The sequence below is a fragment of the Schistocerca americana genome, chromosome 2 (genome assembly GCF_021461395.2).
Source record: "Schistocerca americana isolate TAMUIC-IGC-003095 chromosome 2, iqSchAmer2.1, whole genome shotgun sequence".
NCBI lineage: Eukaryota > Metazoa > Arthropoda > Insecta > Orthoptera > Acrididae > Schistocerca > Schistocerca americana.
In genome coordinates this window covers 505,765,569-505,793,385 of record NC_060120.1, presented here as the reverse complement: position 1 = coordinate 505,793,385, position 27,817 = coordinate 505,765,569, and the positions used below count along the sequence as shown (strand labels likewise).

General features: G+C 42.6%; 1 protein-coding gene across 1 annotated transcript in view; it reads left to right on the top strand.

Annotated features, from left to right (window-relative positions):
• Positions 1-27,817, top strand: part of LOC124594130 (bile salt-activated lipase-like) — a 59,920-nt gene that overhangs the window by 13,986 nt on the left and 18,117 nt on the right. Inside the window, 4 exon segments of the mRNA XM_047132487.1 lie at positions 2,108-2,544; positions 17,909-18,048; positions 24,116-24,177; positions 27,555-27,727. Coding sequence (XP_046988443.1) covers positions 2,108-2,544; positions 17,909-18,048; positions 24,116-24,177; positions 27,555-27,727 — 812 coding nt within the window.

The following is a 27,817-nucleotide window of genomic DNA, read 5'->3' as shown; positions in this document are numbered from 1 at the left end:
TTGAGGTGAATATAGGTTCTTGATTAGTGAAGCTGTGTTGTTGTTCTTCTTGTTACCAGACATAACATTATTACAGCATTTGAGAAGGACAAAATGGAATGTAACAACTCCGCAGCAGTCCATTCCGATTGCCAGTCCCATTAGGTACACGGTCACATTAATTAATATTTATTTGGGCTGCTATTCAGATCCCGATCGAGTGGGATACATAAATCGGAGGTGTTACACCCTTGGCTTACCGTGAAAGGACAAGTGCAATTTTCGGACGAATCGTAAAGAACAATAGGTAATTTTACCTTGCTTAACGTGAGAAAATATTTTTCAATGTTGGATCGGGACAGAGCATAAACGTTAAAATCGCGGCAAGAAACAGTGCATTTTGAACAATACGAAGTAACAGCATCTTATAATTGTGAGTAAACTTTTTCCTTGCCATATTAGATAAGAATAATAGTGTCAATAAACTGTGTTATAATGTGCAAATGCGTAAATCCGCGCGAAAAACTGTGAAAAGTGAACACTAAAGAAAGACACGTGTGAACATTAAAATAGCAAAACGAACTAAGAATTTGTCACGGAAGCTTTTAAAGAAGTGTTTAGTGGTAATATTTTGACGGAAATTGCCTTTTGAATAGTGAAAATCGGGCAGCTTCGTGTGGACCCATAAACTGTTAGGCAGGCGACAATTTATGTGGCGATGCAATTGTTGAGTGACGTCACGCAGACCCGTGTAGCAGTTGCGCCAAAGAGCTTCGATCTGCGAGGTGATTTCACACGTTATCCCAACTACCTGTGCAAGGAGTAGTTCAAGCACAGACGCACTACACCGACGGTCTTCAGCGCGACTTCGAGACACTGAGCGCCGACCCGGCATCTAGTGGGCGAACTACAAACTACGCCCGCCTGCAGCGCCATGGAGCGGTCGGCTGAGAACTACGACGTCCCGCCACAGCGAGCAGCGCGACTTCGAGACACCGAGCGCCGACCCGGCATCTAGCGGCCGAACTACAAACTACGCCCACCTGCAGCACCACGGAGCGGCCGACGGAGAACTACGGCGACTCGCCACAGATCTTCAGCACGACTTCACGTGGCTCCGGCGGCAGTACGGCGCCACGCCAACTTCAAACGTCAAAACATCGTGACTCGTGGAAACGTCAGTTGGTGAGTGAAGACGACTGGTTGACATAACATTATTTGTAGTGTGAGGTCTTCGCGGTAAATAAACATTTGTAAACTGAGTTTCACGTTAGGAAAAGTGCCCAATTACAGTAATTTCCGAAACGTTTGCGAAACATACTCTGAAATATAGCACACTAATTTATGCATACTGCGCAGTCTAAATGGTGATTATACAAATATGCTTATTGTTTTTGGGGATTTTACACTTATAGGTTTAATGAATGGTGTGATTTATCTTGTTTAAAACATTTTACATAAACTGTGTATGTGAGAAGTGATATTTGAAATTATTAGGTTTTGAGAGTTGTTACGTTCGGTATTCATACGTATTGTATCAGTTTTGGGATTAACTGAAGATACTGCAGGTACTGTTTGATTAGTTTTGCGGTAATTAGGAGTGTTTTGGGTTGCTAGAGGTTATTCTGTATTATTTGCCTGTGCATTAAAAATAAACGAAACATGTCTACTGAAGATAAGCAAGTTTGTGAGGCAGTAGTTGAAAGGAAAGGGATAGGACAGGAAGACAGAGATGATTCAGGAATCAGTGGTTATGGATTGTCATTAGATTGCCCATTAGCACATTCAACTAGTTATCCTGAGACGCCGGGACAAATGACGAGAAACAAGTCAGTTTCAGAGGGTGCCGATATGTGGTCGGTGTTGGCAGACTTGCTAAAGGACGTTAAGGCAACTAGAGAAAGGGGAGAAATACTCCAAGAATCATTAGAGATGGGTTTGCAAGAAACGAGAGAATCACTAAAGGAAGATGTACAAGAAACTAAAGATGAGGGAAGAATATCCCAAGAATCATTAGAGAAGGGTTTACAAGAAACTAGAGAAGAGGGAAGAATATTCTGAGAATCATTAGAGAAAGATCTCAGAGAATCATTAAAGGAAGGTTTACAAGAAAATAACGCATCATTAGAGAAAGGTTTACAAGAAGCTAGAGAAAGTGAAGAAATATTCCGAAAATCATTAAAGGAAGATTTACAAGAAACTATAGCACAAGAGATCAAAACATCGCAGATGAAGATGGAGTGTAATCTGAAGAAGGAAATGCAGGAGTTACAAGAACGACTGAAGATGGACATTGACGAGAGAGAGAGGAAGCTACGGAAGAGCGTAGACCAAGTCCAGGGAGACATGGAGAAGATGAAAGGAAAGTTGACAAAAAAGAAAGAAGACAATGTTGAAGAAACTAAAGCTGAATTGGGAGAAAGGATCGCCAAGGTGACGCAGATGCAGAAACAATGCAATGATGCAGTTAAGGGGATAGGTGATAGGCAAAACCAACTGGCTGTCAATCTGAGAAATGCTATAGCCGTGCAACGAGAAGAGGATAACAAGAGGGTTGCAATGGAGGTCAGGCAATTACAACAGGGAGTGCAGCAATTAGAGAGCAAGACAGAAGAAATTGATAAACGAATTAGCAATGCCACTTTAACCGTTGGGGAAGGTAAGATCGTTACCTTGATGAGCAGTGTACGTCCAAAATAATACAGGGCAGAAATTTAGACCGAAAGGAGGGTTGCACCCAATGATATTTATGAAATGGTTAAAAGGAGTTTTCCCAGCACATCTTAAAGACTCAGACAACATTCAATTTGCAATAGATACACTCCTGGAAATTGAAATAAGAACACCGTGAATTCATTGTCTCAGGAAGGGGAAACTTTATTGACACATTCCTGGGGTCAGATACATCAAATGATCACACTGACAGAACCACAGGCACATAGACACAGGCAACAGAGCATGCACAATGTCGGCACTAGTACAGTGTATATCCACCTTTCGCAGCAATGCAGGCTGCTATTCTCCCACGGAGACGATCGTAGAGATGCTGGATGTAGTCCTGTGGAACGGCTTGCCATGCCATTTCCACCTGGCGCCTCAGTTGGACCAGCGTTCGTGCTGGACGTGCAGACCGCGTGAGACGACGCTTCATCCAGTCCCAAACATGCTCAATGGGGGACAGATCCGGAGATCTTGCTGGCCAGGGTAGTTGACTTACACCTTCTAGAGCACGTTGAGTGGCACGGGATACATGCGGACGTGCATTGTCCTGTTGGAACAGCAAGTTCCCTTGCCGGTCTAGGAATGGTAGAACGATGGGTTCGATGACGGTTTGGATGTACCGTGCACTATTCAGTGTCCCCTCGACGATCACCAGTGGTGTACGGCCAGTGTAGGAGATCGCTCCCCACACCATGATGCCGGGTGTTGGCCCTGTGTGCCTCGGTCGTATGCAGTCCTGATTGTGGCGCTCACCTGCACGGCGCCAAACACGCATACGACCATCATCGGCACCAAGGCAGAAGCGACTCTCATCGCTGAAGACGACACGTCTCCATTCGTCCCTCCATTCATGCCTGTCGCGACACCACTGGAGGCGGGCTGCACGATGTTGGGGCGTGAGCGGAAGACGGCCTAATGGTGTGCGAGACCGTAGCCCAGCTTCATGGAGACGGTTGCGAATGGTCCTCGCCGATACCCCAGGAGCAACAGTGTCCCTAATTTGCTGGGAAGTGGCGGTGCGGTCCCCTACGGCACTGCGTAGGATCCTACGGTCTTGGCGTGCATCCGTGCGTTGCTGCGGTAAGGTCCCAGGTCGACGGGCACGTGCACCTTCCGCCGACCACTGGCGACAACATCGATGTACTGTGGAGACCTCACGCCCCACGTGTTGAGCAATTCGGCGGTACGTCCACCCGGCCTCCCGCATGCCCACTATACGCCCTCGCTCAAAGTCCGTCAACTGCACGTACGGTTCACGTCCACGCTGTCGCGGCATGCTACCAGTGTTAAAGACTGCGATGGAGCTCCGTATGCCACGGCAAACTGGCTGACACTGACGGCGGCGGTGCACAAATGCTGCGCAGCTAGCGCCATTCGACGGCCAACACCGCGGTTCCTGGTGTGTCCGCTGTGCCGTGCGTGTGATCATTGCTTGTACAGCCCTCTCGCAGTGTCCGGAGCAAGTATGGTGGGTCTGACACACCGGTGTCAATGTGTTCTTTTTTCCATTTCCAGGAGTGTAGAATGGAAGGTGAGGCCTTCACTTGGGGAGTCAGGAAGAAGGAAGGGACTACTAGTTATGATCAGTTTGAAGAGGAATTCTTGAAGAAATACTGGTCCAAAAGTCATCACTGTGCAGCAATTGAGGACCTACTCCACCGCAAGTCACTTAGTACTTGGAGAGGAACGTTGAGAGAGTTTGCCGAACATTTGTGGGAATTGAACGAGACCTTGGAACAACCCCTGAGTGACGACGTAATGATATCAGCGATAAAAAGAAGAATGAGCCAGAGAATGCAAGAAACTGTATCCGGGAGCCTAATTAAAGATAGGGAGATCTTGATGGAAATACTGGAACAGTTGGAATCTGTTCGATCACAGGAACACAATCAAGCTAATGATCAAAACTGAGGGGAAGTAATGACCCAAGGAATCGTTGTGGTAATTCGTCTAATTATACAGGAAGAGGGGGTGGCCATAGGTACAGGAACCATGGTGGTGAACGGCAATGGAGAAATGATTGGAGATGAAGAACCAAGAGATCATGAGAGAGGATGGGATAGGCGAATGAATGACACAGTGCATATAGAAGAAGCGGAGAGACCGGAAAACTGAATGACACTCCAGATGAGGTCCAGTCAGGAGTGAGAGCTACAAGGACCAGAGTAAACCTACTAAGACACGACAATGTTGGAGATCTGAGAGAAGATCTACTGGAGGAAAGAAGTAGGATTCCCAAAGAACCCATGCTACCCTTGATAGGGATCAAGCTATGTGAACTAAATATCGAGGCATTAGTCGATACAGGAAGTGAAGCATGTGCAGTATTCAAGAGGTTATATGAACAGGTACTAAAATCAAATATTAGCTTGCCTAGTTTCCCGGTGAGTGGAGTGAGAATTGTGAATGCGTTGGGTGCAAGGAGTAAACCTATTAAAGAACAAGAGTTGATTACCTTCGAGAACGAGGGAGAAAAATACGAAGCAACATTTTTGGTGGTGGCTGGATTGAACACATCAATTATTTTAGGGATAGATTGGTTGAATGAAGTTGATGCAGTAGTGAGTTTTGATGAAGGTACTATCAAGATCAAAGGAAGAAAGGGAGAAGAGAAGAGATTAAAGTTTGCTGAGGGGAGTGCAATCGAAGAAGAGGAAGAATTCAGAAGGATAAATTTGTGTCATGAAGGGGAACCCACCATGGGATACGGGGAAGAGGAACTAGAAGAAGAAGTGTTGATATACCTTGAGGGATTAGCACGAGAGGATAGACATAAAGAGGATAAGATCAGTAAAAAGTTGGAGGAAATGACACACCTAGATGAGGGGACTATGAGGAAATTAACCACAGTATTATACAGGTGTTGTAAGGTATTTTCTCAACGGCCAGGTATCATGAAAGGGGTGGAGTGTAAACTAAAAATAAAGAACCATAAACTGTTCAATATAAAACAGTATTCCATTCCCCAGGCGAAACAAAGAGCAGTAGATGAAGAGATACAGAGAATGATGGACCTTGGTGTTATAGAAAGAGCCAACAGTCAATATAAAAAAACCTATTTGTTGTTGATAAGAAGGATGGAAAGGTGAGGATAGTTTTGGATGCACGAACAGTGAACAAAATCATCGAGCCGGAGCGGGACAAACCTGAGACTATAGAAGAACTGATTCAAAAATTCCGAGGAGCAAAGGTGCTTAGTAGTATCGACTTAATTGCTGGTTACTGGCAAATACCATTGGCCACAGAGTCCCGCCAGTATACAGCATTTACTTATGGAGGAAGGTGCTATCAATTTAGAGTGTTGCCATTTGGGCTTAACGTGTCACAGTCTGAATTCATAAGAGCGATGGATAAGATACTAGGAGAGGAGTTACTTAAAAGGGTCACCGTCTACGTGGATGACCTCTTGATAGCAAGCGAATCATGGGAAGGACATTGGAATAGATTGGATGCAATCTTGGCAGCTTTTGAAACCGCAGGGGTAACTGTAAACCTGGACAAGTCGGAATTTGGCAAATCAAAGATAAAATTCCTGGGCCATATAATATCCGAGGAGGGTATCTATCCTGATCCTAGTAAAATGGAGGCTATTAGAAATTTTCCGACCCCCCATTGTAAGAAGCAGTTGCGAGCATTCTTTGGGGTTTGTGAGTTATGTAGAAAATTGGTCAAAGGATCTGTACTTAATGCCCCGAGTTTGAGAGAACTGACCAAGGCGAGGATGCCGTGGCATTGGAGTGCAGAGTGCCAAACCGAGTTTGAGAATATCAAGGAAGCACTATTTAGTGCAGACATATTGTACCACCCAGATTTTTCCAAGGATTTTTATTTAGGAGCAGACAGCTCTGACTATGGACTAGGAATACATTTGTACCAAATGGAGAGGAGCGGAAATGGTGAGAGTGTAAGAACGATAGCGTTCAGTAGCAGAAGTTTAAATGCTTGGGAGAGGAAATATTCGATTACTGAAAAGGAGGCATTGGCAATTGTGTGGGGATTTAAGCGTTTCCGGTATTATTTGGCCGGGAGGCATGTGAAAGTCGTGACTGACCATAAGGCCCTTACATTTCTGACCACAAGCAAGTTGAGGCATAGCAGACTAACGCGATGGGCCCTGGCAATACAGGACTATGACTTCGAGATAATTTATGAACCAGGAGCAACACATATAATACCTGATGCCTTGTCAAGATTACCAGCTGTCTCGAGAGGAATGTTGGTGGACAGCCCAGAAGGAGAAGGAGTTAGAATTAACCTGATGAAGGGAGTACAGTATGAAGAATTCATAAGGAAGTTCCTATAGAATGTGCACAGGGAACAGAACGAGGACGAAAAATTAAAGACAATTAAAAACAAATACAGGTGTGCAGGAGAGGAAAGAATTCGCACATTTTATTATATTCATAATGGGATACTTTACAAAAGAAAGAAGGAGAGTGAGGGGAACTGGAAACTCTGTGTGCCTGAGCATGTGGTAGATAAATTAATTTGGTATACGCACTATAGTAATGCGCATTATGGACCGAAAAAGTGTCTGGAAAAGTTTGAAGTTAGATTGTGCATTCAACAACATGGGAAGGCGTATACGTAAGATTCTGAGTACATGTGACACCTGTCAAAAATCTATAACGACTACAGTACAGCACAAAGGATATATGCATCCAATTGTACCAACAGCAATTAAGGACATAGTTGCAGTGGATCTCTTTGGGCCACTTCTGGCCTCACGAGGGAATTACACACAATTCTTAGTAGTGGAAGAACTGGTTTCCAAGTACATAAAACTTTACCCATTGAAGAAAGCCACTAGTAGAGCCATCATTAACCATTTTGAGAAAGATTATTTTCAAAAGGTGTGTATTCCTAAGCGAATTTTGAGTGATAATGGGTCACAATTTAGGTGAAGGGAGTGGACAGAGATGCTAAATGAGCACAAAATAGAGCAAATTGCCATTTCTAGGTATAGGCCAGCTTCTAACCCTGCAGAACGAACAATGAAGGAATTGAACCGTTTATGCCGAACGTACTGTCATAGGAAGCATGGTTCATGGAAAGAATATCTGGAAGAATTTGAGCGGGTCAGGAATCACCTCCCACATGATTCTACAGAGTTTGCGCCATGTGAAGTATTGCTCAATCAAGAACCCGACAGTATTTTTCGTGGGTTGCTAGTCTACCCACCAGGAAGTTCATTGACTTGGGAAAGGAAATTGGAGCTAGTGGAATTAAGTATGAAGGAGAAGGCTAGGAAAAAAAGACAGGAAAGACATGACAAGCTAGTGAAACCGATAACTTACCGAGTGGGAGATATTGTACTAGTAAAGGTTCATGCAAAATCAAAGAAAATATACTCTGAAATACATAAATTCAACCACATTTATAAGGGACCGTACAGGATTATAAAAATTGGTCATCCTAATACTGTGGAGTTGGAATATGCACGGACAAAGAGAGTGCATGGTAAGGAACATGTGGAAAACATAAAAAGGTACTACTTACATGAGAACAGGGATAACCCAGATGAGGAAGGGGAACTCGATTAGGGCAAAGGTCTGAAATGAGAATGTTCAAGCTCCTTGATGTAGTTGAGTAGGACATGTTTAGAACATTTAGTTGTTAAAAGTACATTTGAAAAAGGAAAATATTTATTTACATTGTGTTTTCTGATGTATTATAATTAGAATTGCATATTTCATATCGACGATTACCTGAGAATGGGTATAAAACCTGTAACAACTAGTTTGTAGTATAATAATTCATATGTCATGTGTTCTAGTAATTATTTTTGATTATATGTTGTGTGTTTCATTCAGTATTGGACTATAGAGGACTATTGCTGTTTGATATTAAAAAATTTTAATTTGGACAATGCCATGTTTATGAGGTGTAATAACCTTTTGTAGAATATTATTGTGGAGGCAGCCCACTACGGGAGTCGAGCGATTATTTGGTGAATTGTAATTTCATTAATTATTTACACTATGTGTTTTGTTCAGATGTAGCAATGTCTAATTCCCTTGCAGATTCTTTTACGCCAGTGGCTCCAAAGAAGTTTTCGAGGGCGGGGTTGTAAGGGGTCCGTGGGCCCTTACTATAAGTTTGCACTCGGCACAGGTCGATAGGGCAAACAATCTATAGTGTCGGGTTGCGAGAGCGAGTGTGAGTTGAGTCAGTTCCCAGGTCGCGGGCCGAGCCGTGCGGAGGCCTGTTGCTGTAATGCAAGGCTTTACCGACAAAGGGAGTGGCCATCGCCGCAGTTTAACCCCTTTGTGTTAGAATAATACGGGGAAGTGAAGAAGTATAACAGCGAGAGTGATCAGTGATATTCTATGCCGATATTTTTGGTTTCGCATCATTTGGATTGCAGTGTTGAATTGCAGTGTTGGATTGCAGTGTTGGATTGTATTAGCGTGTGACGATTATGAATGACGAAGAAGCCTGTGCTGAGATTAGCCGTTATTATATATGTATGACGAAGGCAGTGGCTGTATCCTTCTTTTTGGTGTTTTTTGAGATGAATATAAGTTCTTGATTAGTGAAGCTGTGTTGTTGTTCTTCTTGTTACCAGACATAACATTATTACAGCATTTGAGAAGGACAAAATGGAATGTAACATCTCCGCAGCAGTCCATTCCGATTGCCAGCCCCATTAGGTACACGGTCACATTAATTAATACTTATTTGGGCTGCTATTCAGATCCCGATCGAGCGGGATACATAAATCGGAGGTGTTACAAAGATCACATGAACTTCATGAAGTACACGATTACGGCCTATTGGATATAACTGTGGTTGCCTCGATAGCGAAACTTCTTCGCCAACATGTTGAATCTTGTTTTCCGTCGACAAGGTGGTGGTTAATTTCATTTTTCTGATGACAGGTGTTTCTCTTTATTATGTATGTTTCCATCCGATTTGCTTCAGCTTGTTCTCTTCTAGCTTCCCTATTTGATTTGTTTTGCGTTTTGACTCAGCGGCGCTCCAGTTCTATTGTAAAAGTGTATAGATGAAGTAGTAATTTTCTATTTAGAATTCGAAATAAAAAATTAATATATATATATATATATATATATATATATATATATATATATATATATATAAAATACAAACAAAAAAATTTAAAAATTACTAAAATATAAAAAACTCTGTAATAACAATTGTTGATACATATCATGAGAGCTTGGTTTTTCTGCTATGTTCTCAGTTTTCTCCTTTCTCCATTCATTTATTATTCTCTTGTCATTATTAATTTTTTCTCCCAATTGTAGCTTATATTACATGATGATTTCACTACGGTCTACGGAAGTGTCATGGTAGTACCAAAACATCCTGACAAGAACAAAAAAAGGGGTAGTGTCTTTGGTTGGAAATCAAAACATCCTCCGTCCTCAGTTCAAAACTCGCCAATGTTTAAATTTTGATTAATAACCAGCATTGGTGACCGAAGACTTCCGGCATGACCTCATGGTCACCCTCATTCTGCCAACGCTCTTGTGAAAGAGGGCGGAGGAGCGGACAGAGGTTGAGGGTACTCTCTTGTCCTCGGGCTAGGAAACTGCCCCTAAAGGTGGAAGAATCATAAATGATCAACGGCAAGAGGATTCAGAAGGCAAGGGAAACCACTGCATTAAAGGCACATAATCTGTATCCACAGGACATGTGGGCTGTAACTGAAGAAGTGTGATGAGGACCTCTCCATTGGCAAAAGATTCTTGAATAGTCCGCCATTCGGATCTCCGGGAGGGGACTGTCAAGAGGAAGGTGAGCATAATAAAAAGATTGGGTAAACGACGAAAGGATAACGTTCTACGAGCTGCGGTGTGGACTGTCAGAATCTTGAACGTGTTAGGTAAGGTAGAAAATATGAAAAGGGGCAAGAAAAGGCTCAATCGAGATATAGTAGGAGTCGGTGAAGTAACATAGAAGAAAGACAAGGATTTCTGGTCAGATGAGCTCAGGATACTATCAACAGCAGGAGAAAATGATATAACGGGAGTAGAATTCGTTATGAATAGGATCGTACGGTGCAGAGTGTGTTACTGTGAACATTTCAGCGATAAATCTGTTGTTAACAGAATCGACAGCCAACCAGCTGACGATGAAGGGATAAAGAAAGTAAATGAAGATATTGAAAGGGAAATACAGTGAATAAACGGAGATGAAAATGTAATATGGGGGACTGGAATGTGGTAGTAGCGGAAGGAACAGAAGAAAAGGCTATAGAAGAATATGGGCTTGGGACAAGTAATGGGAAAGACTAACAGAGCTCTGCAATTAATTTCTTGTAGTAATAGCGAATACTCTGCTCAACAACCAGAAGAGGAGGAGGTATAGTTGGAAAAGGCCGGGTGATACCGGGAGATTTCAGTTAGATTATATTATACATCAGACAGAGACACCGAAATCAGATACTGGATTGTAAGACGTGCCCTGGAGGAGACACAGATTCAGATCACAATTACTTAGTGACGAATTGTAAACTGAAGGTTAAGCGATTACCAGAATGAGATTTTCACTCTGCAGTGTAGTGTGCGCTGATATGAAACTTCCTGGTAGATTAAAACTGTGTGCCGGACCGAGACTCGAACTCGGGACCTTTGCCTTTCGCGCGTAAGTGCTCTACCATCTGAGCTACCCAAGCACGACTCACACTCCGTCCTCACAGCTCTGCGAGGCTCACAGGAGAGCTTCTGTAAAGTTTTGGAGGTAGGAGACGAGATACTGGCAGAAGTAAAGCAGTGAGGATGGGGCGTGAGTCGTGCTTGGGTAGCTCAGAAGGTAGAGCACTTGCCCACGAAAGGGAAAGGTCCTGAGTTCGAGTCTCGGTCCGACACACAGTTTCAATTTGCCATGAAGTTTAAGAGATTAGTCAGAGAGAATCAACACACAAAGAAGTGGAATACAGAAATACTGAGGACTGACTACTTACTCTTGTAGTTCTCCTGGGTTAATATATACAGCAATAGGGAATAGCTCAGTAGGCAATGCAGTTGAAAAGGAATAAGGAATGGACATCTCTGAAAAGGGAAACCAAAGAGGAAGGAAATGAAAACAAATGTACGGAGAATGTAGCAGCGAAGAAACCGTGGGTAATAGAAGAAATACTTCAGTTGATCTACGAAAGAAGGAATGTCAGAAACGTTCAGGGAAATTTAGGAATACAGAAACACAAGTCGCTGAGGAATAAAATAAATAGCAAGTGCAGAGAAGCTAAGACGAAATGGCTGCATGAAAAATGAGAAGAAATCGATAAAGAAAGTATTGTCAGTGGGACTGACTCGGCATTTAGGAAAGTCAAAACGAACATTGGTGAAATTAAAAGCAATTGTGGTAACATTAAGAGAGTGTAACTGGAATTCCACTGTCAAATGGAGAGCGGATAGGTGGAAAGAGTACACTGAAGGTCTCTATGATGGGAATGATTTGTCTGATACGATAGAAGAAGAAACAGGAATCAATTTAGAAGAGATTTCTACTGCAATGTTAGACTCAAACATTGAGAGAGCTTTGGCGTGCTTAAGATCCAATAAGGTAGAAGGGATAGATAATATTGCGGTAGAATTCCTAAAATCATTGGCGGAAGTGGCAACAAAACGACTATTCACGCTGGTGTGTAGGAATTATGCCGACATACCATCTCACTTTCGGAAAAATGTCATCTACACAATTCCGAAGTCTCCAAGAGCTTACAAGTACGAGAATTATGGCGCAACAGCTTAACAGCTCATGCATTCAAGTTACTGACAAGAATAATATACAGAAGAATGGAAATAAAATATATGATATGTTAGATGACGATCAGTTTGGCTTTAGGAAAGGTGAACAAGCACCAGAGAGGCAATTCTGACGCAGGAGCGCTGTTCTTTCTTTTTTTATTTTTATTTGTTTGTTTTGCTTTTGTTTTCTTGAAATATTTGTATTTGTGGTTGATAATGGAAGCAAGATCAAAGGAAAATCAAGACACGTTCAAAGGATTTGTTGACCTGGGAAAAGCATTCGACAATGTAAAATGTTGCAAGATGTTAGAAATTCTGAGAATAACAGCAGTAAGCTATGCTGATAGGCAGATAACATACAACATGTACAACAGCCAAGATGGAATAATAAATGTGGACGATCAAGAATCAAGTGTTTTGGTATGTCCATCCTTTTTAGCAGGACGTCACTGGGACGACGGCCATTTACTATCCTACAGCCGTCCTTATGATTTTATTTTATTTTGTCGCTACCCGTTTCGACGCTTCATTACGTCATCTTCAGGCTGTTTTGATGCGGTATAGGTGGATACGATCCTCATGCATAGCCCAGCAGTTGCTAGCTTTACTGGATACGCAGATAATCTGAAACTCGCTTGTCAGCACTCCAACCATCAATGTGAACGGCGGAAAACTTAACATCAGAATTAGATGGTCACGAAGTAGATCTAGTTAAGGAATTCAGCTACTTAGGCAGCAAAATAACCTGTGACGGGTGGAGCAAGGAGGACATCAAAAGCAGACTAGCACTGGAAAAAAGGACATTTCTGGCCAAGAGTAGTCTACTAGTATCAACCATAGGACTTAATTTGAGGAAGAATTTTCTGAGAATGTCGTTTAGAGCTCAGAATTGTACGGTGATGAAATATGGACTGTGGGAAAACCGGTTGAGAATCGAAGCGTTTCAGATATGGTGTTACAGAAGAATGTTGAAAATTGAGTGGACTAATGAGGAATTATGAGGTTCTGCGCAGAATCGGAGAGGTAACGAGCATATGGAAACCGCTGACAAGTAGAAGGGACAGGATGATAGGCCATCTGTTAAGACACCAGAGAATGATTTTCATGATAGCAGAGGGAGCTGTAGAGAGCTAAAACTGTAGAGGAGCGCAGAGATTGGAATTCATCCAGCAAATAATGGAGGACATAGGTTGCAAGTACTACTCTGAAGTATAGAATAAATCTCGTATGTTTCCGTCGATGATCACAAAACGTTTGGACCTGAGACTATCGGTTTCGGTGAGAAATGACCCTCTTAAGATATCGGTGATGATTTGCTGCGTCAGTTTACAATCGTAAGTCAGACATTGCTCTGGCCGAAACCGGTATATCGGGACCAGATGTTTTGTAATCATTGACAGATATAGAAATATTTTATTCTACACTTCCTGGATCACTATCCACGACCATATCAAAGCTTGTAAACGTAGTGCCATGTCTGGTTTGTGACATATCAAAATGCTCTGCAAACTTAAGCAGCGCATCAGCACCGAGACGTAAAGGTGGTTATTGCTGAACGGAATGGACACTCTCAGGACCATGGGTTTTGTGATCATTGACGGAAATGAAAATAATTTGTCCTACTTGTTTTTTAATCAGAAAGTTTCATACGCTCTGGTACACTGCCGGCACAGAACGCATCAGCTGATAGTACATCCAAGAGTTCATGTCGCACTTACTCACGCAGTGCTGAAAGATGATCAAACGCCAATGTTGTGAAATCTTACAGAGTTAGTACTGTGTCGTAAATCACAGTAGAAGACAGAAATCCTACCCCACAATGTGAAAAATATTTATCAGTGGGGAACCCAACCCCACAATGTGAAAAATATTTATCAGTGGGGAACCCAATGTTAACCGATTCAAGACCCCTCTCTATAGCACTACGTTTTCAATTTGTCGGTAACGTATGGTAATAATTTTTAACTGTTCCGCATAAGAAAAGATTCTGACGCCAATTGGTGCGTTTCGCGTGTGTTACGAGAATGACAGGACACCAAAAGTGCAATTCCAAGACAGTGAAGAAAGCAAACACCTGTTAGGACTCTCAATTCCTACGAGAGGAAGCTGTCTCAGTGCCCTAATGCAATTGTTTGCCATTTTCCCTTGCATTCATTAAATATCGAGGAACTTTTAAATAAAACGTTTACTTTTAAAGTTTCATGTTATTTCCCAGCAGCTATAATTTGAAAACATCTCACCTACAGCCGATTCATAATCTAGGCGTAAGTACTTATTTTCATCTCCGGTGAGATATGGATCGTTCAAGAAGTTTTATGAGCTGTCTGGCGGTTATCTACGCTTCCTGTACCACTGTGGTGTACAGTCATAAGTAGTGGTGGTACAGCTAGACTGGGTCATCCGTACTCGGTAAACACGCTATATTCAATCTGACTGTGACTTATTTCCTACAGCTAAAAGCCGTAATCAAGTGAACTCAAAACAATATTCTCCCAATAATTTTGTGTCTTGTATGAAACAAAGAAGAATATAATAATTCCAATCCCAAAGAAAGCAGGTGTTGACAGATGTGACAATTACAGAACTATCAGGTAAATAAGTCACAGCTGCAAAATACCAACGCGAATTCTTTACAGACGAATGGAAAAACTGGTAGAAGCCGACCTCAGTTTGGATTCCGTAGAAATGTTGGAACACGTGAGGCAATACTGACCTATCTTAGAAGAAAGATTAACGAAAGGCAAACCTACGTTTCTAGCCTTTGTAGACTTAGAGAAAGTTTTGACAATGTTGACTGGAATACTCTCTTTCAAATTCTAAAGGTCGCAGGGGTAAAATACAAGGAGCGAAAGGCTATTTCCAATTTGTACAGAAAACAGATGGCTGTTATGAGAGTCGAAGGGCATGAAAGGGAAGCAGTGGTTAGGAAGGGAGTGAGGCAGGTTTGTAGCCTCTCCCTGATGTTATTCAATCTGTATATTGAGCAAGCAGTAAAGGAAACAAAAGAAAAATTTAGAGTGGGTATTAAAATCCATGGAGAAGAAATAAAAACTTTGAGGTTCGCCGACGACAATGTAATTCTGTCAGAGACAGCAAAGGACTTGGAAGAGCAGTCGAACGGAATGGACAGTGTCTTGAAAGGAGGATATAAGATGAACATCAACAAAAACAAAATGAGGGTAATGGAATGTAGTCGAATTAAGTCGGGTGATGCTGAGGGAATTAGATTAGGAAATGAGACACTTAAAGTAGTAAAGGAGTTTTGCTATTTGGGGAGCAAAATAACTGATGATGGTCGAAGCAGAGAGCACGTAAATGTAGACTGGCAATGGCAAAGAAACCGTATCTGAAGAAGAGAAATTTGTTAACATCGAGTATAGATTTAAGTGTCAGGAAGTCGTTCCTGAAAGTATTTGTATGGAGTGTAGCCATGTATGGAAATAAAACATGGACGATAAATAGTTTGGACAAGAAGAGAATAGAAGCTTTGGAAATGTGGTGCTACAGAAGAATGTTGAAGATTAGTTGGGTAGATCACGTAACTAATGAGGAGGTATTGAATAGGTTTGGGGAGATGAGAAGTTTGTGGTACAACTTGACTAGAAGAAGGGATTGGTTGGTAGGACATGTTCTGAGGCATCAAGTCATCACCAATTTAGTATTGGAGGGCAGCGTGGAGGGTAAAAATCGTAGAGGGAAACCAAGAAATGAATACACTAAGCAGATTCAGAAGGATGTAGGTTGCAGTAGGTACTAGGAGATGAAGGAGCTTGCACAGGATAGAGCAGCATGGGGAGCTGCATCAAACCAGTCTCAGCACTGAAGACCACAACAACAACAATGAAACAAAGACGACGGCAGATGTACGCGTCGAGCCATTTTTAATGTGGGGATACTCGTACGTCCAGGTCAATTTTGTCACTGTTAGAGCTCCAGGTCTAGAGTCTGAGATCATCAGATACTCAACTCGTAAACTTGTCCACGTCTAAGAAATCTCCCATGACTACAGTAGTACTCTCTATCAAGACTCTCCATGGCAGGAACCCGTACATTAAATCTGCTGGATTGTTGTCTTTCATGCTCAAAGTGACTAACAGAACATATCTTGGAGAGCAAATGTTCATTCTGTAACAGGCAGTGACCGACATGACTTGTCAGATTAAAACCATGTGCCTGACTGGGACTCGAATCAGAAACACTTGTCTTTCACTGGCAAATGCCCTACCAGCATATCTATGTCCGCCAGTATACTTCATGCTGTTACTTTCAAGCGATAGTAAATGAACAGCATCATGAGTCTCTTTCAATCTACTGTTCTTAATATTACATTCAAGGGAATTTTAGTCGGACATACGTTAACTCTTAACTCAATAGATGACTTTTCCGTATCGTGTTCTATGAGATGGGAGTCTATAAGACCCTTATGTTTAATGTAAGAATAACGGCATAAATGATTTCAAATTATTAATTTAGGTTATGTAATACCTATATCTGCAATAATTTAAGCGTCGTTTAATTATTCCTTTTTGACATTATTGCACTAAATAATGTCTGCAGTATTTTGCTTTTTACCACACCAAGTAATGCATTTCTTGTGTTTTCTTCAATTTTTTATTTTTTTAATAGCGCACATAAAGGAACTGTTAGAGAACCGAATTTCACTATCTGAAACATTGCAGTAGCTCTGTATCAAGTAAATATCCACATAAAACTAAATTCCAGGGTTTAAATTAGCAGAAAAAACAGCACTCTATAGGTACAAAAAGAAAGTCTGCAAAATTGACATTCAATTCTGGGATTTAAATTTTTCTTTATCATCACTCAGAGCACTTTTGGTTTTGACCAACGCCTTAAGTACTTTATTGGAGAGATACCGACATCCGCATCACAACTGTCCTGAAGATCTGCCTCTGTATCATCGTGCTGTTCGGTAGCAGAAGTGTGACAACTGCCTATTGTGAAATCGCCTTTTTGTTCTGTTTCTTGATCTATATCACTGACATCTTCATATATCTAACGATTAACACTTATCGAAGCTTACGATCGTTGTAACTGACACATTCCTACTAACACGTGTTGTATTAAACTCAAGAAAACAGGTACGTAATTCACGAGGCGCGGTCCAGGAGATCACAACACGCGTCAGAAACGCATGTCAACAACAAACAAAGAAGCAGGTAACGCAACTGATATAATACATCATGGGGTTGGCGATATAAGGATGGTTGTGGGAGCATGGAAGCATTCCCCTAGAACTGGCCTAGGAAAGCGTTCGATAATTTCCACGCGGTCTGAGAGACCACACTTCATGAGTTATGCGTTAATGAAAAGTTGTTCAGTAACGTGATCTTTTGTTTCATATGTTCGCTTTTTGCAGGTTTGTTCCACAAGGTTATCTGTCAAAGTGGCGTGGCGTCTTTGGAGTTGGTGTCGGCTCCTATTACGGACAGGACGTTTCGCCTTGCACAGTCCCTCGGCTTCACGGGTGACAGTTCAGAGGAACCACAGAACCGAACAGCGTGAAGGACGCAATCATCACACGGAGTCCTATGGAAATCTTGAAGAGTAGCAAGTTCAACAAAGTGCCCACTATCTTGGGTGTCTGATCTCGCGAAGGAACTGTTCATCCGAGGTAGGTATACACGGCGCCTCCGACATAACTCCTGAATACATAGACTCTAATTTATGATCTGAAAAATGACATGTTCCGGAAGGACAAACTGAACCTTACGTTTGTATACAAATCAGTCGTTGGTATTCGACTCTTCTTATTGATACTGTTGACAGTGGTCGTTTTCTCTGTCATGTCTAATTTTCGTTACATGACTTACAAAAGCCCGTAAAATGTGCTTCCACTAAATGATTGTGAATCATTTTTCGTTCTAGTCATAGTCACCTAAAGCAGCCTACGTCTCTCTGTTATTTGGGGAAGGGAAGGAACCCGTAATCCTACCTATTCAGAACGTTGTACAAGAATAAAATGCCTGTTACACTGCACTTACAGTAGTTTCCTACAATTATCTTCCGTACCATACGGATCCAACAAGGTGCCTTAGACATCGATCTAGTACAACAAATCTGTCGCCGCTCGACTAACTATTGTTATTACACGAAATGTGGGAAGATACTTGTAGTTGATAAGTGCAAAAAGAAGATGAGTGAGAGCTCTGTCAACAGACGATTGCAGAGCTGTATCTGAGGGAGGAACTACTATTTTCCTTACACAAATTTACGTAATTTGTCTAAAGTCATTGCATCAACGAAGGTTGGGAAGTGAATGGAAAGATGTGCAGATCCTTTCAATCATTAACAAGGATCGCTGGATAGGTGATGTTTGCCGTCAATATATTGTACATGGCTGGTCATTGTATTTAACAGAACGAGGAATAATAAATAAAGAAATCTTACTTATTTTGCATATACAGTATGGCAGGAAGAACTTGATTAAATCTGTACGTGGTCCCATGATGTAAGGGACGCAAAACTTGGTACACATAGGTACCATCTCTGGCAGCAGCAATGGCTCTAACCCGACTACATACCGAGTCGAACTGAGTTTGGATGACACCCTTACGTCGTTCCATGCTTTATCAACCCTATGCCATAGTCGATCAATCGTAGTGAGTGTCCATTGCGGTAAATCTATCTCCCAGCAATACACAGCCAGATGTTTTCACGTGGAGAAATCTCAAGAAAGTGTTGGTAAGGCGAGACAGACACCTTTATATCGAGCTAGATTACGACATTAGGGTTAACATGCCATCCTGCGTTTTCGTGTTGAAATGTGACATCACGGATGACTTGGCGTTAGTGGACAACCACTGGCTCTAATGCTCCATAAATGTAGCAGCTGCTGTCGAAACTAACGGCTTTGATAACCAGAGGTTACCGGCTTGTTTATCCAGAGCACACCATTCTTCCATACTCCTGCCCGGTCTCGCATGAAGAGGACGGATTCCATCTGGAACGTGCGTTATTCTCGGAGCCTCAGGTCACGTCTTCCGTAGAACTGTACGCAGAACTGCGGTTCACCTGTACAATCTTTCCTCATATACAGAATACAGTCTGTTGTCATGCTTACTTCGTAAGAAACACCGAAACAATGGAATTGCAAGCCCTAGAATTCTTCGTGTGATTCCATTTAAATATCAGTTGCATTTTCATAGGATAGTTCAACTAAATCTGACTCTTAAACTCACGTCGCTAATACTGATTTCACGCGATTATTTCTAACAACTGATCTTTTCCTGGAAAAATGCATCACTTTTCATTAAAAGGTTTTTCTCAGACTAGTAAGAAATACACCATTCAAATGTTAACACTTCTTGTAACTGCTTTTAAATACTTACATTATGTAAGGTGCTCAAGCCGTTCACCACTAATCTCGTAATCAACTGCTATCGATTTCTGTCTCTTTGTTATGGGGCTTACTTTACATTAATTCACATTTGAAGAGAACTGCCAATCGGTACACCAAGTGTAAATTTTGTCTAAATTTTCCTGCATATACTTGCCTTGCTGCAGACAATAGCAACGTCTTCGAAGAATCTCGTACTGCTGTTGATCATATTTGATAAATCATTTATGCGTACACAGTAGGTTAAAAGTTTGTTTCTACTCAATTTTAAAAATTACATTTCACGTAACTACACTCCTGGAAATGGAAAAAAGAACACATTGACACCGGTGTGTCAGACCCACCATACTTGCTCCGGACACTGCGAGAGGGCTGTACAAGCAATGATCACACGCACGGCACAGCGGACACACCAGGAACCGCGGTGTTGGCCGTCGAATGGCGCTAGCTGCGCAGCATTTGTGCACCGCCGCCGTCAGTGTCAGCCAGTTTGCCGTGGCATACGGAGCTCCATCGCAGTCTTTAACACTGGTAGCATGCCGCGACAGCGTGGACGTGAACCGTATGTGCAGTTGACGGACTTTGAGCGAGGGCGTATAGTGGGCATGCGGGAGGCCGGGTGGACGTACCGCCGAATTGCTCAACACGTGGGGCGTGAGGTCTCCACAGTACATCGATGTTGTCACCAGTGGTCGGCGGAAGGTGCAAGTGCCCGTCGACCTGGGACCGGACCGCAGCGACGCACGGATGCACGCCAAGACCGTAGGATCCTACGCAGTGCCGTAGGGGACCGCACCGCCACTTCCCAGCAAATTAGGGACACTGTTGCTCCTGGGGTATCGGCGGGGATCTGTCCCCCATTGAGCATGTTTGGGACTGGATGAAGCGTCGTCTCACGTGGGCTGCACGTCCAGCACGAACGCTGGTCCAACTGAGGTGCCAGGTGGAAATGGCATGGCAAGCCGTTCCACAGGACTACATCCAGCATCTCTACGATCGTCTCCATGGGAGAATAGCAGCCTGCATTGCTGCGAAAGGTGGATATACACTGTACTAGTGCCGACATTGTGCATGCTCTGTTGCCTGTGTCTATGTGCCTGTGGTTCTGTCAGTGTGATCATGTGATGTATCTGACCCGAGGAATGTGTCAATAAAGTTTCCCCTTCCTGGGACAATGAATTCACGGTGTTCTTATTTCAATTTCCAGGAGTGTATTTGTGAAACAAGTAAACTCTGATGCCAGTTTTCATACTTCATGCATTACCTTCACTACTACTACTATCCACTGTAAAATCCAGTGTATTCACAATGAATATCTGCATACAGTTTACTTAGATAAACTGATGCTATACCAGTCACTGGTACTGCATCTTCTGGATTTACTATCTTCCTACGTATGTAAATATGACAAGTATTTTTCAAAATTAATGTTTGCTGTATGGCAAATTCACCAATTCTGAAGTATTTTCTGGTTTTAAGAACACCACTTAGTGTATTTTAGAGATAAATATTCCTATATTCCAGGATGATACACTCCTCTTATCTCTTCGGAAAAAGAACGTGTCTTTTGAATTTTATACCACAAACTAGCACATTCTGCAATCAGGTCAATCACAAGTAATGTTACTGGAGCTGGAGATTTTTTTGTCTCTGTTATTACACTCCTGGAAATTGAAATAAGAACACCGTGAATTCATTGTCCCAGGAAGGGGAAACTTTACTGACACATTCCTGGGGTCAGATACATCACATGATCACACTGACAGAACCACAGGCACATAGACACAGGCAACAGAGCATGCACAATGTCGGCACTAGTACAGTGTATATTCACCTTTCGCAGCAATGCAGGCTGCTATTCTCCCATGGAGACGATCGTAGAGATGCTGGATGTAGTCCTGTGGAACGGCTTGCCATGCCATTTCCACCTGGCGCCTCAGTTGGACCAGCGTTCGTGCTGGACGTGCAGACCGCGTGAGACGACGCTTCATCCAGTCCCAAACATGCTCAATGGGGGACAGATCCGGAGATCTTGCTGGCCAGGGTAGTTGACTTACACCTTCTAGAGCACGATGGGTGGCACGGGATACATGCGAACGTGCATTGTCCTGTTGGAACAGCAAGTTCCCTTGCCGGTCTAGGAATGGTAGAACGATGGGTTCGATGACGGTTTGGATGTACCGTGCACTATTCAGTGTCCCCTCGACGATCACCAGTGGTGTACGGCCAGTGTAGGAGATCGCTCCCCACACCATGATGCCGGGTGTTGGCCCTGTGTGCCTCGGTCGTATGCAGTCCTGATTGTGGCGCTCACCTGCACGGCGCCAAACACGCATACGACCATCATTGGCACCAAGGCAGAAGCGACTCTCATCGCTGAAGACGACACGTCTCCATTCGTCCCTCCATTCACGCCTGTCGCGACACCACTGGAGGCGGGCTGCACGATGTTGGGGCGTGAGCGGAAGACGGCCGAACGGTGTGCGGGACCGTAGCCCAGCTTCATGGAGACGGTTGCGAATGGTCCTCGCCGATACCCCAGGAGCAACAGTGTCCCTAATTTGCTGGGAAGTGGCGGTGCGGTCCCCTACGGCACTGCGTAGGATCCTACGGTCTTGGCGTGCATCCGTGCGTCGGTGCGGTCCGGTCCCAGGTCGACGGGCACGTGCACCTTCCGCCGACCATTGGCGACAACATCGATGTACTGTGGAGACCTCACGCCCCACGTGTTGAGCAATTCGGCGGTACGTCCACCCGGCCTCCCGCATGCCCACTATACGCCCTCGCTCAAAGTCCGTCAACTGCACATACGGTTCACGTCCACGCTGTCGCAGCATGCTACCAGTGTTAAAGACTGCGATGGAGCTCCGTATGCCACGGCAAACTGGCTGCCACTGACGGCGGCAGTGCACAAATGCTGCGCAGCTAGCGCCATTCGACGGCCAACACCGCGGTTCCTGGTGTGTCCGCTGTGCCGTGCGTGTGATCATTGCTTGTACAGCCCTCTCGCAGTGTCCGGAGCAAGTATGGTGGGTCTGACACACCGGTGTCAATGTGTTCTTTTTTCCATTTCCAGGAGTGTATTTCAAGCAAATAAGTAAGAAATATATATTACTGTTTGTTAACTGCCTCCCACCTACAATAAATTTTTACAGACTATAAGAGTGTAAGTTTTAGTGGCCGGTGTCCATTTCAATGAGTTTCTGCTCTGAGTGTCACCCTGTTATTCTTTTCTAAAACTTGCTACGTTCTGAATCAGGCAGCCTGAAGGGTCACTCTGACGACAACTGACTTCGATAGTTGCCTTAAAGTCGGCAGTTTTATCATGTCGTGTCATTTTCGCTTAAGTAAAAGAACTTTGTTTAATCAGTTTATTACGATCTGATAGGCTAGTTGTTTGTTCAGTAGTGTACCAGTAACCGAGCTGTCTCACGCACTTTGCATTTTCATTCATGAGGGAGCTCTCAACATTCATATTTGGCGCATTAGGTACCATGTCGATGTTTGTCAATTTCAATGCTGACATTTTCGATGATATGTTATAACACGTTCATGTATTTATATTTGTTTCAGCACACAAACCTCCTAATGGATACTCTTTAGTAACTTCTGCTTAGTTTCAGTTAAGAATGTATACATGCTTATTTTATGGAGATAAACCAACAAACACAAATTCCGAACTGAAATATGATCTACAAACAAAATACTGTTTGTTTTCCCGAAAAGCTTGAGAAGCTGCTAACAGTGAGAGGCGAACATTTGCAAGTCACTGACTGAACTACCTTTTCCTCCTCTCCAGTTGCAGCAGGGAAATTGCCTTGCCTTGTCAGCAAGTGGAAGGAAGTTTCTTCTGGCACTGAATTATTCTTCTTCTCATGTAGATTCGGAATATCAGTGTAACTCAGGATCACAAATGCTTTTAGTGAAATCCGTTTTCGATATAACTTGCTTATATCCTTTGTAGTAAATCTTTCTACTTAAACTGCCTGGAGCTGGTCCATTGGCAATGAAAGCAGTAATGAATGACATACACCAGAGTCACGCATTCCTGCTATTTCGTGATACAAGAAAACTTAATTTACTTCTATAGGCTCCCCAACAACTCTTTCGATGCTATAATCCCTTGTGCTGATTTCATACGTTGTGATGTCCGTTTTGAGACGGAATAAAAAGCCACAGACATCCAATACAAGTGCATCTGCTATAAAAACGAACTGCACCAATAAATCGGAAACAGATTCACGCACTTCTAACAGGGTACTGGTCATACGAAAATGCATCAAGACCAAGCAAAGCAAAATGAGTATGTATAAATTCAAAACCAGTAACTTTATTCCCAAAGACGACACCTGCATATAGGAAAATTACAGCTGATTTTGGCAGTAATGGCACCTGAGGAACAAAGTTAGAACAGGTGGACGGTTTCAAGTACTTAGGATGCATATTCTCACAGGATGGCAACATAGTGAAAGAACTGGAAGCGAGGTGTAGCAAAGCTAATGCAGTGAGCGCTCAGCTACGATCTATTCTCTTCTGCAAGAAGGAAGTCAGTACGAAGACTAAGTTATCTGTGCACCGTTCATTCTTTCGACCAACTTTGTTGTATGGGAGCGAAAGCTGGGTGGATTCAGGTTACCTTATCAACAAGGTTGAGGTCACGGATATGAAAGTAGCTAGGATGATTGCAGGTACTAGTAGATGGGAACAATGGCAGGAGGGTGTCCACAATGAGGAAATCAAAGAAAAAGTGGGAATGAACTCTATAGATGTAGCAGTCAGGGCGAACAGGTTAAGATGGTGGGGTCATGTTACACGCATGGGAGAAGCAAGGTTACCCAAGAGACTCATGGGTTCAGCAGTAGAGGGTAGGAGGAGTCGGGGCAGACCAAGGAGAAGGTACCTGGATTCGGTTAAGAATGATTTTGAAGTAATAGGTTTAACATCAGAAGAGGCACCAATGTTAGCACTGAATAGGGGATCATGGAGGAATTTTATAAAGGGGCTACGCTCCAGACTGAACGCTGAAAGGCATAATCAGTCTTAAATGATGATGATGATGATGATGATGATGATGAAGACACCTGATCAGAAATAACTATGTCATTACTGGGTCTGTTTTTTAATTTTTTGAACAATCCTTATTCGGACCGGATTGGCACGGACCACCACTAATTCTTCTCCTGAGACAATGTCTTCATCTCACAGTATCACTGTTTGTTAGTTCAAATCCAGTCTGTCCTTCTCTGAAGGTTATGCTCTATACAGATTCCACTACTGGCTAGTAAGTATTACCTGGTTTCTTAATACATGTTCTATCATCCTTTTCCTTCCCCTACCGTCGCCTTTTCAGCGAAGAAACTTCTCACTCCTTAACAGCTCATCTACCTTTCAACATACTTCCACTGCACCCCTTATTAAACCCATAGATTCTCTTCTCTGGTGTTCAGTACAATACAATGCTGTGCTCCAAACATCTTCTACATTCTCAGAAAGTTCTTCGTCAAATTAAGACGTACGCTTGATAATAAAAACTTCTATTGGATTTCGTTTACTCACAATCTGTAATCTGTAGTCATTAAACTGGTCAGTCCATTCAAAATATCATTTAATACTTCTTCGCCTTCCTGAGGATAGCAATGTTAACAGCGGACCTTATCGCTGATACTCGTTCAACCTGAGTTTTAATCTCACTCTTGAACCTTTCTTTTAAAGATATTGAATGTTAGGAACGAAAGACCGCACTTCTGTCTTAAAGCCTCTTTAAGCCGAGCATTTCATTCTTAGTCTTCCAATCTAATTGATCCCCCTTGGTTCTTGTACATATTCTATATTTCTCGTCTTTCATTATAGATTACACCTATTTTTCTCAGAATTTCGAATATCTTGCATGGTTTTACATTGTTTCTCTAGATCGACAAATTCTATGAACGAGTCTTGAGTTTTCTTAAGCCTTGGTTCCATAATTAAGAGCATCGTCAGAAAAGCCTCTCTGGTGGCTTTACCGTCCTTAAATCCAGACTCATTGTCATTTAACAGCTCTCAGAGTTTCTTTTTCATTCTGTATAATATTCTTGTCACGAACTTGGTTGCATAAGAAAGTAAGCTGATGATAGATAGCCCTGGCACTGTGTGTTCTTCCTATATTCAGAATTGTATGGACGAAATTTTTCCGGAAGTTCATGGTATGTTAAGAGGACCATAAATTATCTACATCAATTTGAAAAGTCGTTTGGTTGCCACTTATCACTCTTGATATTACAAATTCAGAAGGAAATATATCTATTCTTTCTACATTACACGATCGCAAGTCAGTTAAAGCTCTGTTATACTCGAATTTTGAGTCGCCCTACTACGTCTTCCATCTCGACTCACATTCCTTCTTCAGTTGGGTAGCCAAACAAGTGCTCGCTCTTGCAGAAGCCTCAATGTACTTTTTCAAGCTATCCGCTCTCACTTCTGTTTTTAACAGTGGAATTCCCTTTGCACTCATAATGTTCCCGCCGTTACTTTATTTTCACTGAGGATTATTTTGACTTTTCCATATTCAACAAGTAGGTCACTTCTTCCGACGATCACTTCTTTTTCGATTTCATCACATTTTTCCGCAGCTATTTCACCTTGGCCTCCCTGCACATCCCATTTATTTAAATCTTAAGTTGCTTTTGCTATATTCCTGTCTTTCCCTAAATATTTTTTTTACTTTCTTCTTTTGTTGACTGGTTGAAGTAGTTCTTCGCAATTACTTTGCTTGTACTTATAAGGTGCCAATTATGGAACTATATAAAATAAAATTTTCATAAATTCTGAACGGTTTTGCGTTAGGACATTCAAATTGCACGGATGGCCAAGGGACATTATGGAAATTAATATACGCACGTGCACGCGCCTTGTTGTTGTCATTTGGATGGATATCTCAATAAGAAAAATTGGCACATTTGGGAGATTGATGACACTCATTTCACGATTGAGAAGTCTCTTCGCCTTCAACTGGTGTTTATGAGGCGTGCAATGTCTATTCATGGAATAATTGGTGCGATATTCCTTGATGGCACGGTGACTATAGAACGGTACGTGAACGTTTTGGAACATGATTTCATACCCATTATCGAAAGTGACTCTGGTTTCGACGACATGTGGTTCATTCAAGACAGAGTTCGACCCCATCGAAGCAGGAGAGTGTTTGCTGTCCTGGAGGAGCACTTTGGGTACCGCATTCTGGCTCTGGGGTACCCAGAGGCCACTGGCATGGATAGGTTTCGACTGGCCACCATATTCTGCGGATCTGAACACGTGCGACTCCTTTTTCTGGGCGTCTATTGATGACAAGGTGTATATAAATAGCCACAAAGTCATTGCTGGGCTAAAAATAGCCATTCAGAAAGTCATGGACAGGATCGATGTTCCGATGCTTCAGCAGGTCACGCAGAACTTCGCTGTTCGTCTGCGCCACATCATCGCCATTGATGGCAGGCATATCGAACATGTCATAACCTAAATCCGAATATCTGTAGTGACGTTCACATGTTGAATAAAGTGTGTGCACTCCGTAGGTTGTAACTAATTTACGTTTTCTTTTCACATAGTTCAATAATTCTTGAATATATTTTACTATTAAATATATGATTTCGGAACTCTATCTGTGAACGATGAAATCAAGCTTTGATCTTCCCATCTCTCTGAACCTTTCCCACGTACATTTTCTGTCTCCCTTTGTGAAAGAGTACTTGATTTTTGTCATTTGTAAAGTCCACTGCTTGAGAATTTCTAATTTATTTCACCAGAACTGACGGAGAACAAGGGAACTATGCGGCAGCTCAATACAAACTTCCAGAGGCTGTTGCCAGCCGACATTCCCGATAAGAGGGAGGAACGCATCACCGTTGCTCGAGACATCAAGAGGTTCTACTTTGAAAATCAACCTGTGGAAGATTCAACCGTCGAAATGTATGGTGACGTAAGTCTCAAGCTAATTAATATAGTTGATTTCTTTTGTTCTCTTCTTAGACTGCTGTATGTATAAATTTATGTATTATTTTACTACAAC